The sequence below is a fragment of the Epinephelus fuscoguttatus genome, linkage group LG2 (assembly GCF_011397635.1).
Source record: "Epinephelus fuscoguttatus linkage group LG2, E.fuscoguttatus.final_Chr_v1".
Lineage (NCBI taxonomy): Eukaryota > Metazoa > Chordata > Actinopteri > Perciformes > Serranidae > Epinephelus > Epinephelus fuscoguttatus.
Window position 1 is genome coordinate 37986455 of NC_064753.1, and position 18086 is coordinate 38004540.

At 40.3% G+C, this 18086-nt stretch overlaps 1 protein-coding gene across 4 annotated transcripts; it reads right to left on the bottom strand.

Annotated features, from left to right (window-relative positions):
• Positions 1-343: 343 nt before the first annotated feature.
• LOC125902985 (SHC-transforming protein 1-like) lies at positions 344-17373 on the bottom strand. 4 transcript variants are annotated; one of them, XM_049599572.1, is made up of 15 exons: positions 17341-17373; positions 14711-14879; positions 14412-14490; positions 13801-14324; positions 10636-10706; positions 8295-8355; positions 8091-8210; positions 7923-7976; positions 4701-4752; positions 4477-4603; positions 3633-3825; positions 2649-2721; positions 2084-2168; positions 1821-1968; positions 344-1108 (listed from the first exon to the last, which is right to left on the bottom strand). In XM_049599572.1, exons 3-15 carry the CDS (start codon positions 14461-14463, stop codon positions 980-982), a joined length of 1689 nt encoding a protein of 562 aa, XP_049455529.1. In that variant the 5' UTR covers positions 14464-14490; positions 14711-14879; positions 17341-17373; the 3' UTR covers positions 344-979. The 4 variants fall into 4 exon arrangements, with proteins under 4 accessions (XP_049455529.1, XP_049455538.1, XP_049455516.1 ...); XM_049599581.1 differs by lacking the exon at positions 17341-17373 and having other exon boundaries at positions 7923-7973; positions 14711-15693; XM_049599559.1 differs by lacking the exon at positions 17341-17373 and having other exon boundaries at positions 14711-15692.
• Positions 17374-18086: the final 713 nt, after the last annotated feature.

Here is an 18086-nt window from a genome sequence, read left to right on the forward strand (position 1 = left end):
ATTTATTCATTAATATTCCACATTTGTTTTACTTATTGTTTAATTTCCCTTTATATGTATCCACATTAATTACTTATTTATTCTTTCATTTATTCCTCTTTATAGTTCCACATTATTCTCTTATTAATTATTTTATTAACCACATTCATTTACTTGTTCATTCATTTATTTTTAATATTCCCCCATTTGTTTTACTTATTAACTCATTTATTCCTCTTTATATTTCCATATTTATTTTCTTAGGTGTCAGAAGAAATACAGTTGTGTTTTGTGGTTGAAAGATTAACAAGAAAGAAATTACAAAGTCCAGAAATCCATTCTGTAAAAGAAATGATGTATTTATTTACACTTTATGGGGAACAAAAACATTTCTATTTGCATATTTGCTAGCTTATCTGAGGCTAAACTGCAAATCTGTTTCTGCAGATTCTGCTTACAAAGAGCAGTAGACTTCTCTATCTAGAATGTAACAAACAAGTGGGATGAAAAGTTATTTTCAAAAGTCAAGCATAGGAAATAGGAACACAAAGCAATAACAGATCAAAACTAATGAACACAAGACAAATTAAGCATGTCAGAAAAATATTCTGAAAGTCTGCCAACATTCCTGTTTTCCTCCCAACACCAGTGATTGTGCTTGGACTTTAAGTAAACACCAGTGAATTTAGCCTTAGAGAAAGAGACAGGATGTTCTGCAGGTCTGTTCTCAGCACAGGGCGAGGCACGACGGGCAAAAGTGTACGAGTTTACTCAAATGTTAGAGAGTCAAACAATTCATCACACATATGAAATACATGTACTGTAATGAACAAATGATAAAATACTCTGGTAAGTGAAGTCTCACACATTGACAGGTCGATTTAAAGTGTTCTAAGGTTTAAACATGTTTTGCTTGGGCACATTGTCCCTCAGCTCCAAAACTGTTGAGAGCCGCTGCTGAAGAGTAATGTATGCATGTGACAGTCGATGAATGTGTGTGCTAGTGTCTTTGCAGGATTGGCTCTTTCAGACACAGTTCGCTGCTTCCAGAAATGATGGGCATCTGGTTCTCCATGTGGAAACGCACCAAGTGACCAACACTCAGAAACACCTGATCACGGGTCCGCACCTGACCACACGAAAACACAGATAACAGGGTTAAGCATAATGGGGTTGGTCCGTGTTTTAAAGTGGTGTTGCATGAGGTACTTATCCACAGGAGGTGTATTGCCTACAGTTGACGTCAGCACGCCTGCAGTTTGCACAAACAGGCAGGAATACCATCACGAAAGCTAAGTAATGCACTGTTATGGACGGGGCAACAACAAAATGTATTTTAGCTACCCAAAAAAGTCACTATCAGTTTAAGTTTACGCTATGTTCAGCACGGTGGTGCAGTAGTTAGCATTGTTGCCTCACAGCAAGAGGGATTCTGGTTTGAACCCAGGGTGAGGGGTTTGAATCCTGCGGTGGTGGCTCTAAAATATGGAGTTCTATGGTTGAAAAAATGTAGTGCCAAAGGAAAGGGCTCTCTGACGGTAGGTGAGGCAGTGAAAATATTCTCAATACAGTGCACACTTAAACTGATATTGATTTTTTTTAGGTGGCTAAAATTCGCTTTGCTGCTAATCCCCATCCACAGCACAGCTTGGCTTCTGTGTTGGTACTCCTGTTTGCCTCTCAATACTGGGAGCTTGCCAACTGACATCTACTCAAGATAATACCCTAATAAGTACCTCATGCAACCCCACTTCAAAAAATCAAAACTATCCCTTTAAGGCCAGCTGCTGTTCTCCTCTCCTCATACTTTATGTATTTAAAATCCAACACCACAGCCCTACCTGTCCATGTGGATCCACCAGCAGTAGATGCCGCACAGTGGCTCCTTCCATCCCGCTGAGAACGTACTGACCAGAGGCAGAGCTGCTCTCTCTGACCAGGAAATCTCCACTGCAGGTGAGAAGTGACTCCGCCTGCTCCCTTCCTAACCTAGGATGGAGGACACAAAATCACTGAGAAAGGAAAAAGGCAATGTACATTAGCAGACAGACTTTAAAGTTGATGATTCAGTAGGAGTTAAAGTACAGGGATGCTGATTATTTACCTGCCGTGGAACCAGCCTTCCTCCCGGATCAGTGTCTCAGAGAGTGGAGTATTCTGTTCAGCAATGACCTCAGATACCACTGAGTCTGATAGAAAATATAATAGAGGAAGAATACACAGTACATAAAAATGGGTTACTCCAACCAGCATCACCTCTTCTTCTTCTATGGCTCTAACTGTGTAAAGTGCTTTTTGTATTCAAATGTAACTTGTAATCTAAGTGATGACTTATTATGGACTTCTATTCATGATTGTTATAATCTGTATCTTTATTCTGGCCTATAATGTGTTCAAGCATGGTTTAACCTGATATTTCAAGTTGGTTTAAACTATCTAACTGAGTTTTAGTAAATGAGGTTTTAATTGAAATTATTCAAAACAGACGGGATTCAATTTAAATCTGGTTTAATCATTTTAAACAAACCTGTGCTGTAATTATTCCTAACCTTAGTTTAAACTACGCTTTGTCATGCACGTAGCCACATAGTTACAGTTACATGCATATAGAAACACACAGCACATAGGCACATTTTAAATTGGGCTGGCAGTGTGTGAATGAGTTTTACCTGCAGGTGGAGCTGGAGTTTCTTCTGTGACGGAGCAGTTCTCATACAGTGAAACAGGCTGAGACGAACAAACCTGCAACAGCACGAGATGAGTCACACACAAGACAGAGATCTGTGCATGTTTGTGTGTGAGTGTGTGTGTCCGCATTCAAGTGCAGTGATGGCTTTAAGGTTAGAGACATGTGCTCATGACCAGGAAGTCACTGTCTTAATTCCCAGACCAGCACAATAATTCAAGCAAAATAAGTTCGTACCAACAACTGAGGTGCCCTTGAGCAAGTCAACTACTTCTGCTCAGTGGCCAACAGATAAAATTTGATTGTTAATTTCTTTTAAAATGTAAAATTACCTTTTGGATCATGTAAAAAACAAACAAACAAAAAAAAAACCTTCTGAAATATAATTCTAACCTACACATATGAAATCATTGAGACATTTACAACTCCGCTAATCTGGAGTAAATACAGAGTGTAAACAATACACTATCTGCACATCCAAGGACTCACTCTAATCACTTAATGTCACAAAAAGAAGAAAAAGGCATTAACTTAATGGCATTTGCTGATACTGACTACAAAGTGCAGTGGTGGAAGAAGCATTGACTTAAACTTAAGTAAAAGTTGCAATACTTTAGTGCAGAAATACTCTGTTACAAGTAAAGCCATGCAATCAAAATTTAACTTGTAGAAGTCCAAAAGTATTAGCATCAAACATAAAAGTGCTTTTTATGTAGAACTGCCCTTATCAGAAGAGTTTCTATTATATTAGTGGATTATAATTAGTGATGCATTAATGTGTTAATCGCTGTAATGCTGCAGCTGGTACATGTGGAGCTAATTTAATTAACTTTATACTGCTGCATAGCTCATTCCACAATATATAACGCTTTTATAGTTGATCAATACTTTGTCTTTTTTTCTTCTTCTGGTCAAACTGCTGTTGATTAAATATTGTTCATGTTCAGGTGTTAAAATGAACTCTTACCCTCTGTACGTCAGCATCCTGTTTGCTCTCCTCCCTTGTGAGCCGCAGGTCCTCTATTCCACCAGCGGGTGGCGTCTTTCCTGGGATCACATTATAGTAGTCATGCTGCTCACTAACTTCAACTTCCTGCTTGGCCTTTCGATTTGTTATCGTCTCCTCTGGGCTCCATTTGTGACAGATCCTCACTGCTGACCTGCACACAGACAGTCACATGATGTTCACCTCACAGCACTGGAGAAGCTGTGGCATGAAGAACTTGCCATACAAAAAAACAAATACAAAGACAGACATGCGCTCAATTCAAAATCATAGATTCCTTTGTGTTTGCTGAATAAAAGTCCTGCAGTGCGTGTCAGATGGATATCAAATTTGAATACATTTATCTTTATTATTGATTACTCTGCCAATAATTTTGTGAGTGAAAATTTTAAACTGCTTGTCTGTTCAACTAAGATCAAAACCCAAAGCTATCCTACTACTGTCTACTATAGATTTATAAACTAGAGTATCTGTCTGTAAGACAATAAGAAGCACTAAATGCCCACATTTGGGTGCTAGAACAGCAAATCTTTGGTGTTTTTGCTTAAAAAATTACTCAAAAACAATGTCTTGATTATCAGATTAGTTGTATTATAATTTTCTGTTTTCTAACCAATTAATCAACTAATCTTTCAGCTCTTCACAAATACACAAACACAAAATTGGATCAAACTCATTCATAAAAGTCAGCAAAAAAAGTTTCTGGCCAGTGTAGAGTTGATTAATTGCACTCCTGACCAGATGATTGAAATATACAGAACATTAAACATACCAAAACTACAGCTACAGTACCAAGGAGGACAACCTGGGATTGGTGGAGAGGAGCGATGGTGTGTGGCTGAGGAGTTGGCGGAAACGAGTCTCAAATGCCTGACCGATGCTGTTGATCACCTCGCTGGCTCGACCCTGAGGACACTCCAGGATGTGACATGCTGACGTGGAGAGAGAAAATAATGACGGTAAAAAGTTGTGTGTTTATACAATGAAGCCAGAAATTCTATCTCATTAAATATAGAATTAAACTCTTACCTCTCTGATTGTTGTGGTCCTTGGCAACATAAGCAATGTAATCTGCCATTTCCTGTAAAGAATTGAGAGAAAAAAATAACAAGTGTGACTTAAATGTAACTGATCAGCGGCCTCTATGGCCCCAAATGGCAACTACAAGATGCTAAATGCTAATATAAACACAACATAGATAGATTAAAGCTTCAGTTATACTTTATGGACGGTTGCACAGAGACGAGCTGATGCAGGATCATGAAGAGGAAATGTTTGGATTTTTTGTAGTCTGTGTGGTTTCTTGAGGCTACCAAAAAGACAATCTGACATAGTGGTGGAATTGTTTAACTCCAAGTTGTGGGTCCTTCACGTGATGCCACTGGGCCCAAAAGTCTTTTTTCCATAGACTTACATTAGGAAAGAGACGTCTGTAAATCAGTGAATCAATTTTTTGAGCGTCACAAAAAAATTTGACTCATTTCATTATCTAAATTTGATTAATTCGGTCTGATATCATTTTAAAAGTCTGGAAGAGCTGTAAGATTAAATAATTTTACCCCTATTCAAACTAGAGAAGAGAAGTCTTGCTCTAGGGGCCCAATGATGCGGAAGATCTGGGTAAATTTAAACCCGTAAAGTCAACCTTTTTTTGGCTTCATGCGCCACTGAGCAACTTTCATAGGAATGAAAAGGGCCCTGCCTCCAACACTGTATCAGTTACTTTTTATACATCCATGGGTTGGAACTCATGTTAACAGCATGGCTCTCCACCCATCAGCGCCGGTGTATTTAGAAAATGTTGGATGTGTACAGAAAGACAAAAACCCGCTGCACAGCATCCCTGCAAAGCGAGAGTCTGATAGTGCCACATTACTGTGGTTGTGTGGACACTTGCAATCCTTGCAGATGCATCGAGCACAAATCTAGCATAACAGCAGCACAAGTAGATAAGAAAAAAAGGCAGCGCATTCATTCAATAATGTACACAGCAGTATTTGTGTAGGGTTAGCAAACATTAGCCACCATAAACTGCTGGTCATACCAGAACAAGTAAGGCTGTAGCAGCAAAACACCTGCAGGTACTGGAGTGAGCAAGCTGCATTTTATTGCCCATGATTTCAATTTTTCATTTGTGAAAACAACAATGTTATTCCTTCTTCTGAAAGTTACATAATCTCGCTCAAAAGGTTTTCTCTGTTTTTCTCTGTATGTGCACAAAGTTAATAATAAACCTTCTGACAGTGTTGATGAGTTATAACCTGTGCAACATCTGGTGGGTTTTCTGCTTGGTGGCAGCACATTTAATCATTAAAACCACAGCAGACATTTTCAGTTATTGGCCATCCATGTGTGTTCTCTGTTTAATTAATTCACTCCCTATCAGTGGTTTTTCTGATACTAATACAAGAGCAGAGTCAGCTGAATATGTTTCAGCATAAAGCCTCTGTGGCAGATTGATTTTAATTCCCCCCGCTATCTTCTATGTGTCCAAGCCAACTGAGCCGAAGCTTAGAGCGCACTACAAGATTATTTTAGCTAATTAATTAAACAGCGAGCTATAATCCCATCCATAGCTGCGCCGGTGTTGTGTTTCCTAGAGAGAAGCTGCCTTCCTGTTCTCTCTAATCTTTGGCCAGTGCGACGTCGCAGTATCAAAATGGCAAAGCAAATCATAAAACAGTTTTTGTTAGTCAGCAGGGTTTGACCTAGTCAGCAGCTAATAACTGACATGTCCTGTTGGCTGTTCAGACATTAATGGAGCAGCATTGATTTTTTTTTCTCACTTAGGATGCATAACCCAAATTCTGTCATATGGAAATAATGTGGGCATGGAGGGACAGGGAAGGAAAATAGATAAGAGTAATTAGTTTGAAAGGGAACTGGCGAGGTGTAAAGTTGACGAAAGAACATCCCGGCTTTGACAGCTGTATTAAGTCACAAGAAAGGATTTCATGACTTAAGACTTAAGAAGCCAATCAGAGCTGAGAATTTACTCTACATCTGCCATGTTGATGAATCTTTTAGAAAAATACAAAAGTTTACCTGGTGAGATTCTGTCAATTTTAAGCAATTTAATTATAATACACAATGATGGGAAAATGTCTGTGATAGAAGAAAAACAAAAAAGTGCTGTATCAAATGTTAGGCTTAAAGGGACAGTTCACCCCAAAATCAAAAATACATATTTTCCCTCTTATCTGTGGTGCTGTTTATCAATCTAGATCGATTTTGTGAGTTGCTGATTGTTGGAGATATCAGCCTTAGAGATGTCTGCCTTCTCTCAAATATAATGGAGCTAGACAGCACTCGGCCTGTGGTGCTCAAAGTGCCAAATAAACACAAGATATGCAAAAAAATCCTCAGGAGGAGGATTTTTTTGCATATCTTATGACTTACGTTCCTGCTGCCTACCAGCACCTGACAATCTGTGGCTGTGCAAGGAGATTTCATTGATGCCAAATAAACACATTTGAAAAACTCAACAGCAGTCTCTTTCCAGAAATCATGACCTTGTAGTGAGCAGTTTCATGTAGGAACTACTTAAACGACATCCGCCATCGATATCACCACAAAGAAGGAAGCGTGCATCTACTGCTAGCTGACCTAGCACCACTGAGCTAACATTTCAGTTCAGTCTCTGGTGCTGAACACCTTGCTCTGCACTGAAACTATCTTTTCCTTGAAGCACGTCTGTAAGCTGTTTCCGAACACTGATAATAGTGTGCTGTAGCCAGTATGAAGCGTCATTAAAGGGACATTTCACCCTAAATCAAAAATACATATTTTTTGAAGATATCTGCCGTAGAGATGTCTGCCTTCTCCCCAGTGTAATATAATTATATGACTCAGCTTGTAGTGTTCAGGGCATTTTAAAGAAGACAGAGAAGGTGTATGCTCACTTCTGTTTTTGTACTGCAATCTACTCTCGAGACATCTTCGAGGCTCTCTAAACTTTCTAAGTTTTTTTTTTTTTATTCATAAGGAAATCTGATAAACACTTAGCTTTACTCCTAACTTTGCATCCAAATTTTTTCTTGGAAGCTTGATAAACACCCCCCTGACCTCGCACTACCAAGTAAAAGTATAGAAGAACCAAGAGGAAATAATTCAATCCTCCACGAATGTCAGCAAACCAAGTAATCAAGCAGTAATTAAACTAAATCAAATTACTGACTGTGTATGTGTGTGTGTTTGTGTCCCTATCTGCCCATGTTTGTACATGTGAAACATTTGAGAATATGAACATACTGGGTCTCCTCCTGAGGCAAATGAAATTGCCTGCATGGGGTGGTGTGCAATCTTCTGAGGAGAAGAGAGAAGAAAAACAGAAGTACAGGTTTCTTATTAATACTCCATACCGCAAAAATTCAGATGTGTGACAGTTAGAATTTGGTTAAGCATGGTTGAAGCTGTCACCTGTAAGGAGGAGGCAGCGATCAGAGTCACACTGTCTGTGGAGACAGTGAGGATGATCCTGCTCCCCGAAAACTGGAGGTTGATTTGACCCAGAACAGCAGACAGTCCCTTGCATACAGGCTGATGACGACAAAAAATCACAGTTGTTCTAGTTATATCATGTTGATTGCGTTGGTTCGTGTGTGTGTGTGTGGTTGCATGTACCCTTTTAGTTTTCACTGCTGTCTTGGCTGAAGTCCTCTCACACAGTCTGCTGATTGCCTCTCTGCACACACAAACACACACACACATATTATAAACATGTACGCATACACACACCAAACACAGAGATACCTTTGTAAATATCCGATCCAGTGCGTCCTGCTAACAAATGACTTGCATGTGAGAACATGAGGAAGGAAACCACATCACAAGAAGCTCATCTGCAGTATATCAGTGAAATAAAATACACTGTAAAATTACTTTGAATAGTAATAATTCATGCAGTGGTGAAGTGTAACTAAATACATTTACTCTAGTACAATACTTGAGTACAATTTTTATTTTTTATTTTATACTTGTGCTCCACTACAGTTCAGAGGGAAATGTTTTCTGTTTCAATCCACTGTGCTTATATGACATGATGTAGTGCCATATTACTAATCTACCCAAAGCGTCTAAAATTGGCTCCAAAGGGTAACTTTGATCTTTTTCAACCTTTGTTTTCAGTCGGTTCTCATTCTGAAATCGTCAAAGGTCCCCTTTGTCAGTGATTTCAGGGACAGACACCTGATGCCAAAAGCCACCTTTGGTCAGACGTCACCTAACACTGCAGTTTTTTACGCGGGTGGGCAGTGTCAGTTCATAACACTGCTGGACGGCACCTGTCACCTTATGATACACTGCTAGACTTTGTCAGGTTGAAACGCTGCCATTACCAATGTCATTTAAGGAGCTGGAAAGCCCCCATGAGCCAGGTAGAAGGGTTGGTGAGACCTCAGATGCTGTACCTGGAATCTGCTGGAGCCACTCTCCCAGTTTGTGTGTGTCACAGCCCCCAGTGCTCCAATTACAACTGGCACCAATGTCATTTTTACTCCCCACATCTTGTCTAGCTGCTATTTCAGCTTCTGGTGTTCCTTCTTCCTGATGCCTGGTTGTCTAGCCATCACCAGTTTGTCAGTCTGGATCTGGAAGTTCGACAGGATCTTAGCTCTGTCATTGTCAACCACCTTAGGAGGTGTCATCCATTCTGACCTTGGGACTTCCAGCCCATACTCAGTGAAGATGTTCCTGTGCACTATGCCAGCCACTTGGTTATGGCGTTGCATGTACGCTCTTCCTGTCTGCATCTTACACCCTGCTATTATGTGCTGAACTGTCTCAGGAGCATCTCTGCACAGCCTGCACCTGGGGTCCAGTCTGGTGTGGTAGACCCCTGCTTCTATTGATCCTGTACTAAGTGCCTGTTCCTGTTCTGCCATGATTAGTGCTTCTGTGCTTTCCTTCAGTCCAGCCAGGTAGGATTTCTTGATGTCGGCCACCTCTTCAATCTGTCAGTGGTACATGCCGAGCAGGGGCTTGTCCTTCCATGATGGTTCATCCTCCTCTTCTGCATTCTCGGGTTTCTGCTGCCTGAGGTAGTCACTTAGCAGCTCATCTTTGGGGTCATTTTCCTGATGTATTCCTCCCCTTGCTACTCTCAGTGTACAGTCTCATATATGTATATGTACGTATATTATATCATATGTATGTATATATATACACATACATATAAACAGATATAGATTCGACCCAAAAAAACCCACAAAAAACTGTTTGAAAAATAATAATAATAATAACATCTTTAGTCAAAAAAAAATCTGCTTGATCTATAATTGACCACAAATATACTCCTGGTATGTGTGCCCATAGAAAGACTGTAATTTTTCAGCTGCTTGTTTTCCAAGAGCTGATGCTCAGGTCAGAGAGGCCAAACTATACAAACAGCCGCACACACAAAAGTAACATCCCATTATCTAGGAAGCAGGACTTTTTTTCCAGGAAGTGCTTTTCTTCTCCTTGAAAACAAATTGTATGTAATGGATTGAGGTCCCTCTCCCTCTCTCTCTCTCTTAATAAGACTATGAGAGATCATTAGGAGGAAATTCATCTAATTGGATTTTCTGCCCCATCATTCAGCAGTGTTGTTGTGAACAGAAGTAGCTGTGTCCTTCGGCGTTTTGGCATCCTGCACAAGGATGTCAATATCAAATGATGAGGAGAAAGCCCCGCTTTATGAAACATTATACATCTAATTTGATTTCCCTCTTTGAAACATTTTTATAATAAACCTCATATGTATTGCTCGGCAAATATATGCTGTGAAAAAACTTCCTCTTAACTCTTCCTTCTTCCATCATCCATCCTTCAATGCAAAATATCAACTCATTCATGGATAGTTTTATTCTGAGACCACGTCAGCACTTAGATGTTCATCCTTAAGTGTCTTATGTTACTCTGTGTGTGTGTGTGTGTGTGTGTGTGTGTGTGTGTGTGTGTGTGTGTATGCAGTGGGAGGTCCTACCGTGTGACTTTCATTCTCGTATCAAAGTCAAGGGTTCTCATGGACTGGGTCACCTCCACACTGCCCATGTACTAGAGAACACAACACAACACTAGTCACTCACTGATTCCAGTGTAAAATATCTAGACACAGTCATAATAAAAGTCTTAAAGAAGATCTTTTATGTTCATAGTGAGGGTGGTACTTTGGGTTTCTACTAGAACATGTTTACAGACATTAATGTTTCAAATATTGAGCACAGCGTTACTTCAGGCAGGACACGATGTCAAGCTCAGCTCACATCCTTGCTCACAGTCCAATCAACTGATGGAGCAGCTGATTGGTGGAAGGGAGTCAGCTGACAGATCACATGATTCCTTTCTATGCAACCAACTGGCATATCTCATTCAGGGCACCCTATTTAAACTGCTCTGACCTGCCTACTGTTGCTGCTTCCTCTACAAGCTGCTTTGCAACGCACCTCCACTACAGCTCCTCCTTTTCATGTTGTGTCTGACTTGTTAATGTCATTTCTGTTTTCTGTCACTGATGCTGCTCTGTTCTGTTTCAGGGGGGTCTTTGCTGCTGCTCTCTCTCTGCCTTAAGGCTTTCTATACAGGCACAAGGAAGGGCAGAGGGGTGTGCTCTCTCTACCTTAGTCTTTCTGCATAGGCCTAGGAAAAGCAGAGAGGCCCCAGTACAGAGCCATAGTGCCAAATATAATACTGCAAATGGAAATAAAGTTTTCTTTGCTTAAAGTAGTCCTGACAGAAATACTACGCTCAATTTTAACACCTGTCTCTTTAAGGCCCCCTACTGAAAAATCCCAGTCTGCTCTGACTTGCCAGTATTTCCAGGTCTTCCGCTTTTGCACTCTCGGCACCTCTGCACCATTATTGCAGCCAGGAAATGACTGTACTAGAGTTTAACGGCACTTTCTACTGTGAAAAATCATTAATAAAAGCTTCTAAACTAAAATCTTCACAAGCGGACATGTTGCAGCAGAAATATGATCTGAAACTGGGGAGAATTTCACAACACAGGCAACCAAATTTACATGTTTCCCTGAGGCTAGCATGTAGCTTCATGTAGCAGTGTTCACCACCCATGAATGTGTGTACAAAAAGTGGTGCCAGTTTATCCAGTAAATGTTCAAATATTTTACAGTGTAAGAAAATTTTGGCCTGTTAGTGGTTCTAAGGGAGAAATAATCAAATACATTAGACTTTATTCTCTGGGCAGAATAGTAATCAATACCAAAAGAATCCAAGAGTTGTCAAGCCATAACAAAAAACAAAAATTTCAACCTCAAGGTGGCGTTAAAGAAACAATCAGGACATCCCTAGGTTTCATCCTCTGGAGACCATGACAGTATGTATGTAATTTTCATGCCAATCCATCCACTAGTAGTTGAGATATTTCAGTCCACACCATAGTGGTGGACTTGACCAACTTTGCCATCCTTTAAGGTTGCTAGCATAACTAAAAAAAAGTCACATCACAGCTTCATTTTCTCCCTGCCAAAAGATTGCACCTGAACACACTGCAAAGACAGCCAACTAGGGCATATATTCTGTGCCTGCGCAAGAGAAAATAATTCTCCACACCAGTAGGTCACTGTGATCTGTATTCGCCATTAAAAAAGGGAAACTGGAAGACTGACAGGACGGATTTACGATGCTAGTTAGTCAGTTAGCACATTGATAACACAACGTGATATTTACCATGTGCTAGTGAACAGTACCACAAACAATTAGGAACCATTTATGCTGAAGAGCTCAATAGCTAAAAACAAATTCTCAACTAATAGAACAAGTTTCTGTCACTCTCACGCCCTCTTATTTAATAAATAAATAATAATAATAAAATAATACATTTTATTTATTTCATTTGCTTTCCTCACTTCCGTTTCTCTCCTTGTGCACTGAGCTGAACTGCCAGTCAGAATGACTTCATTCAGAGACGGGCTCCACCATCTCTGACACCAATCCAACATGCTGAACTGGTCAGACAAAAAAAAAAAAAAAAAAAAAGCTGAAATGGGCCTACAAAGGCCTACAAGGGCCAACTAGTGCTGATGGTGGGGGACACATTTCAAAAACTAGGGCAACAAATGCTCACTGATGGCCAACATTGACAAATGGTCTGTCAGGGACCTTAGAATTTTAAAAAATTGTTTTAGCACCTATATGCATATATGACTGAGTCCTCTTTTCCACTCATAACTGCTGGCAGAGGTCACAGAGCGCTGGAGTATTAACATACATGCAATATTGCCTGTGGACCAAAATGATGGAGCGGCCCATCCACAGTTATCCAACATGCAACTTCCGCACTTGAGGAATCGTTTCGAACATTCTGACATGTATTTAATGCACCCAGGCAACCTTTAGGCCACGTGCTCAGATATACTTTGGCCAGTCCCACATCTATTGGCCGTGAGCATCAGCAGAGCGAACCCTATAGGCTGGAGGCAGGATGAGTAAGTCCACTGATGAAGACCAGACTTAAATCAATAGGTGTGTGTATACTGTATGTGTGGGTGGGGTGAGTGGGCGAGAGTGTGTAATGTATGTGTGTACTTGTTTATAGAGGACAATGAAACAGTCCGTTCTCATTTCCATCAGTGGCCAGCTCACAGGCCCTGCTCCTAATCACCCATGCGGACACACCTCCGGTTCTAGGACAGCATGGGCTCTGCTGATACCGGATACATTCTCACATACACACACACACACACACACACACACACATGCAGAAGCAGAGCAGATCTAGAGAGGAGCAGAGAGCCAGGATGAGTCACTACTGCCTACACAGAGAGCTCTATCTGAGAGGGAGGGGATGAATGTACGAAAGTGAGTGTGATGGTGTGGATAGAGCACAGGGAGACAAAGTGTGCGTGTGTGTGTGTGTGTGTGTGTGTGTGTGTGTGTGTGTGTGTGTTCACATGTATGTTTAAGTATTGGCACTGGTAATTAAACTGCGTACCTCAACTCTTGGATGGGACCCTGAATATGATGTTAGCTGCACTTTCTTGCAATGTGTAAAGTGAAGAAGCTTTACTGACATGCAATTATTTTTTTAGTTACAAAACATGAAGAATTTTAATCAAATTTGCGAAGGAAAATTGTCCGGTAAAGAACATCCCACACACTCTTAAAACCTGTCTAAACATGTGATAGGTACCTTGATGTGATGGTGAACCGCTCTGTTTGCTGTACAATCATCTGCTGCAGATGAAGGCTTCAGACGGCACAGACTGTCTCTGTCTTGTGAGCAGGGAGGACAGTCGGGGGTCCAGGGGAGGCTGGCCATCCGGTGCAGGGTGATGGGTCTTTTTGTGCAGCGCAGAGCCGAGTGAGTTGGGTTCTGGCTGGTGGATGGGGGCACACTGAGGGAGGGTTGGCTACAAAATCTCTGGTTAGGCCCTGAGCCCCACTCTGCTCTGGACAAAGGTCCGTCAGTGTCAATGGTTCTATCCCGAGCTGTTTGTCCCCTCAGGGCCTGCAGGGAAATAGGACTTTGCAGTCGGATGTTGGCCACACGGGGGATGAAGTGCCTCAGGGTGGACGGCCCGTGGTGTGAAGGCGTCCCCGGATTCAGCTGGGCAAAATCTGAGTCTATGCAAAGGTCGCTCTTCAGGGGCTGATCCTCCAGAGACGTCAGCGAATCGTTGCGCAGACGGCTGTATTTGGTGCGCTTCAGCATGCCTGGGGAAAACAAAACAGAAAGTGTGACAATCAGATATGCAGCACAGTGATCCCCATTGTCAGTATGTCTGTAAAGTGATGAGCTACCTGGTAAGAGTCCTTTCTGTGATTTGAACCTGGGTATGGTTGGCTCTCTCATAATCAGGGAACTGGACAAAGGACAGCACTGGGACAAAGTAGAAAAGAGAAAAGGAAATCCTGCCAGGAATTAGGCCAACAGTCACAGTTATTACACACCTCATAATGTAGATATGGCTACAGACAGCAACAAACAGGAGAGGCATGAAATGCATTAAGTTGATCAGCTGATATCTTGGAAACTATCTTAGCATGTAGCGTACTATGTCCTCAGATAATTACTGTTCGTGACAGTAGATTCAACTCACCAGTGTGGGACTGGGGATGTCCTGTGTAGTCTAAAGTCCAGTCTGCTCTGCTCCAGTCACGCTGAGCACAGTCCCATCATAATGACCCATACACTTTCTCAGTCAGTAGCCCGGCTTCCAGCTCTGCTTCACCTCCACATCAACTTTCCTCCCCTCTGTCTTTTTCTTTCTGAGGCACAGCAGCTTTTATGAATGAACTTTTCTCTTTTTTTTTTTTATGAATGAGAGGCTCTCGCTCACTTCCTCTGTCTCCCCTATGACGGTGCATGCAGATGAATGTGTGAATGGAGCGGAGGAAAGATTGACAGACGGCCCCTAAGGCTCTCTTCCCCTCCCTCACCCATAAACTACCATCCAATCACAGGCGGGTAGGGTGACTCATGCTGTACACACACACACACACACACACTCACACTTATACACTGAAGCAGAGCCAATACAGTACATGAGTGCTCTATTCCTTTATTCTAACATCAGTTCCACCTCAGAGATGCTGTTAAGGAGTGTTATACTCTGGCTTTCCTCCTAAAAAAAATGAGGATTTAAAATATTTTGATTTGCACAATTACACAGTGTACAGAATGCATGTAATATTAAAATGACCTGCATTAACACACAGGAGGAAGAGGATTTAACTGAAACATTTGCATTTCCGTTTGATTCCAATCAGAGCATAATGCCAGGCGCCTGACCAAAGAGTGTTTTACATACTGTACTCATTCCTGATTACAAGATTATAATCTAACCACCGCAAAAAAGGCAGGCAGAGCGTAGAGGGACTTCTACATGTACAGTAGACCTGGAAATACAGGTTAAATTTCAGAAATATAAGAGTGTAAAACAATTTCTTACTTCAGGATATTTCTTTAAAACAAATTACATACAGTTTTTTTTCTGATTGCTTTGGCAATATCTTTGAAACTATATGCTAATTTTGCAAAACTTGACATTATAACCACAAAACCTTACAAGAGACCAGTAAAACATTATACATCTGTTGCAAAAGCAAACAATTCTTGCAAACCTTTTTTTAAAAAATGTGTTTTGCATCAATAGAGCACAACTACACAGTATAAATAAGAAACACGTAACATTTCTATTAGAAAGGAAAAATTGAAAAATTAGGGTAAATCTCTCCTTTTCTGTGGGTCTGGCTGTAAGACTTTATCCACATCTCTCTGTCTCTCTGACCTCCATTTCTGTCAAAATCTTTACCTGTGGCCTATTTATAGTGCTCAAGCTCGGATTTGCAAGCGAACTCATTATCTAAAAGTGTTTCACATGTGTTAGTGTGGAAAGGCAATAAGCAAAATAGTGGAGCAATGTAGAGACCGATGTTCACAGTTTTGCTAGGCCTTAATTATATTGCAAACCATCTTATATCGTATATCTAGACTCCCTATCACCTAATGTTCCTTCATGAACCCTGAGATCCTCCACAGCTGCACTTTTAAATGTCCCTAATGTCACTACAAAAACCTTTGGGGATGCTTCCTTTAGTTACTCAGCCCCCAAAATATGGAACACCCTGCCTTAAAATATTAGACTTGCTGGCTGGACAGTTTTAAACAACAACAACAACATATCTTTTTAATATAGCCTATAACTAGCAGATACATGTTTTAATATTTTAATAGGCTATGTATTTTTCTAATTACTTTATTAATTGATTGATTGATTAATTTATTTATTTATCCCTCCCAATTTTCCTTGAATGGGTGTTGTATAATTGTATGGTTTATTTGCTGTTTGTCTCTGCTGCTGAATTGTAAAGTACTTTCTGCACTTCCATGCATTCTGTCCATGAAAGGTGCAATATAAATAAAGTTAATTAATCAATTGATTAATTCAAGGGTAACACAGTTAAATGTGTTCACAGTTTTGCAAAAAGTTTGTTATAAAGTTACAAACTGAGTGTAACGCAGATAATGTATATTCAGTTTGGCACACTTGCTACCAGTGTTAATGGTTTCAGAAATAGTGCTCACTGTTGGTGTGTAAGCATTCAGAAAGAAACTATATTACAGATTACTTGACAATTGCATACTAGGCAAGTCTTCAAGTCTGAGTGCAATAACAGTGTACAGCTGGGATTTGTCTCCTCCCAGTGGACGTTTGGCAAAACTGCAATCTAGGCCTATACTACAGTAATAATTATTTTAATGAGCAATTATCTGAGGACTATTTTCCTCAATTAACTAATGCATTGTTTGTTGCAAAATAGTAAAAATGATGAATAAAAAAAATGATAAGAGATATGATTCGACAAGAATGTTTTAGCCAACCAACAGTCCAAAACCCAAGGATACAAAATTGACTATCAAATACAAGTTGCAGTTGTGTAGCAGTTTCATCAATATCATAGTCTAAAGACTGACGGTTAGCATACCAAGTACATTTGCTTCATCTATGGTATTTAGTTCTACCATTTAACTGTTGCTGTTTCAAAAAAATATTTCAAGATTATACTCATGTCTGTCTGGACAGTATTTTGTGAAATGAAAAGCATTTATTATTTTCGTCATGTAGGATTTAGGGGTATATGACAGAAAATGTAACATAGTATATAATAAGTACGTTTTCATTAATATATAAGCACCTGAATATGAGAGTTGTGGTGTTTTCCTCACCTTACAATGAGCCGTTGATATCGGCAACAGGAGTTCGCCATATTGCTCCGCCATGTTATTTCTACAGTAGCCCAGAATGGGCAAACCGGGCCAGCTTCGTTTTCGCATCGGCTTCCGTAGTTAGAAGCCCTTCCGCTACGAATCAGAGAAACACTGATTTGTAGCGTGAAATTTCTTTATTCAGTATTTTGTAAAATTTTGAATCACCTTGTCCATTTGTTTTGGACAGTATAAAAGTATAGTATAAATTGGCTTCTGAGAAAATCAAATTCTGAATGTCTGAGTCGTAAGTTATCAGAGAAAAGGGTAAATCACATTAGCGGGTGCTTGCTAGCGACTAGCCAAACAGCATAGGTGAAAGACTGATTTGTAATTTCAAACTCAGCGTTTTCACCGGTTTTAAATCACCTGGTTCGTTTAGTTTGGAAAGGTATAGTCCTCTGCAGATAATTCGGCTCCAATCCTATCTGGGAGTTCACAGGGCCATTGTAACAAATGGAAATAAAAATTAAAACCTTAATATTTTGGAAGAAGGTCATCATACCGTGAAAAATCTCATACCCTTGGTTACCACTGCCATACTGTAGCTATACCCACCTATTAGCCAAAAAGCCATTGGAGTAGATAGGAGAATATACCCACTGCATCTACCTAGTAGTATGCCTACATTATCAACTACCACTACACTGCTGGTTGCAACACTGTATACAAACCAAGAAAAGCATTATATCTTGACATTTTAGGAT

Excerpts from the sequence above, each read along its gene's own strand:
- LOC125902985 (XM_049599572.1), bottom strand. The coding sequence starts at position 14,463 with ATGAGAGAGCCAACCATACCCAGGTTCAAATCACAGAAAGGACTCTTA. Across the intron at positions 10,707-13,800 it reads CGGTTCACCATCACATCAAG|TACATGGGCAGTGTGGAGGT; the intron begins GTACCTATCACA and ends TGTGTTCTCTAG. Across the intron at positions 2,169-2,648 it reads AACTCCAGCTCCACCTGCAG|ACTCAGTGGTATCTGAGGTC; the intron begins GTAAAACTCATT and ends ATTTTCTATCAG.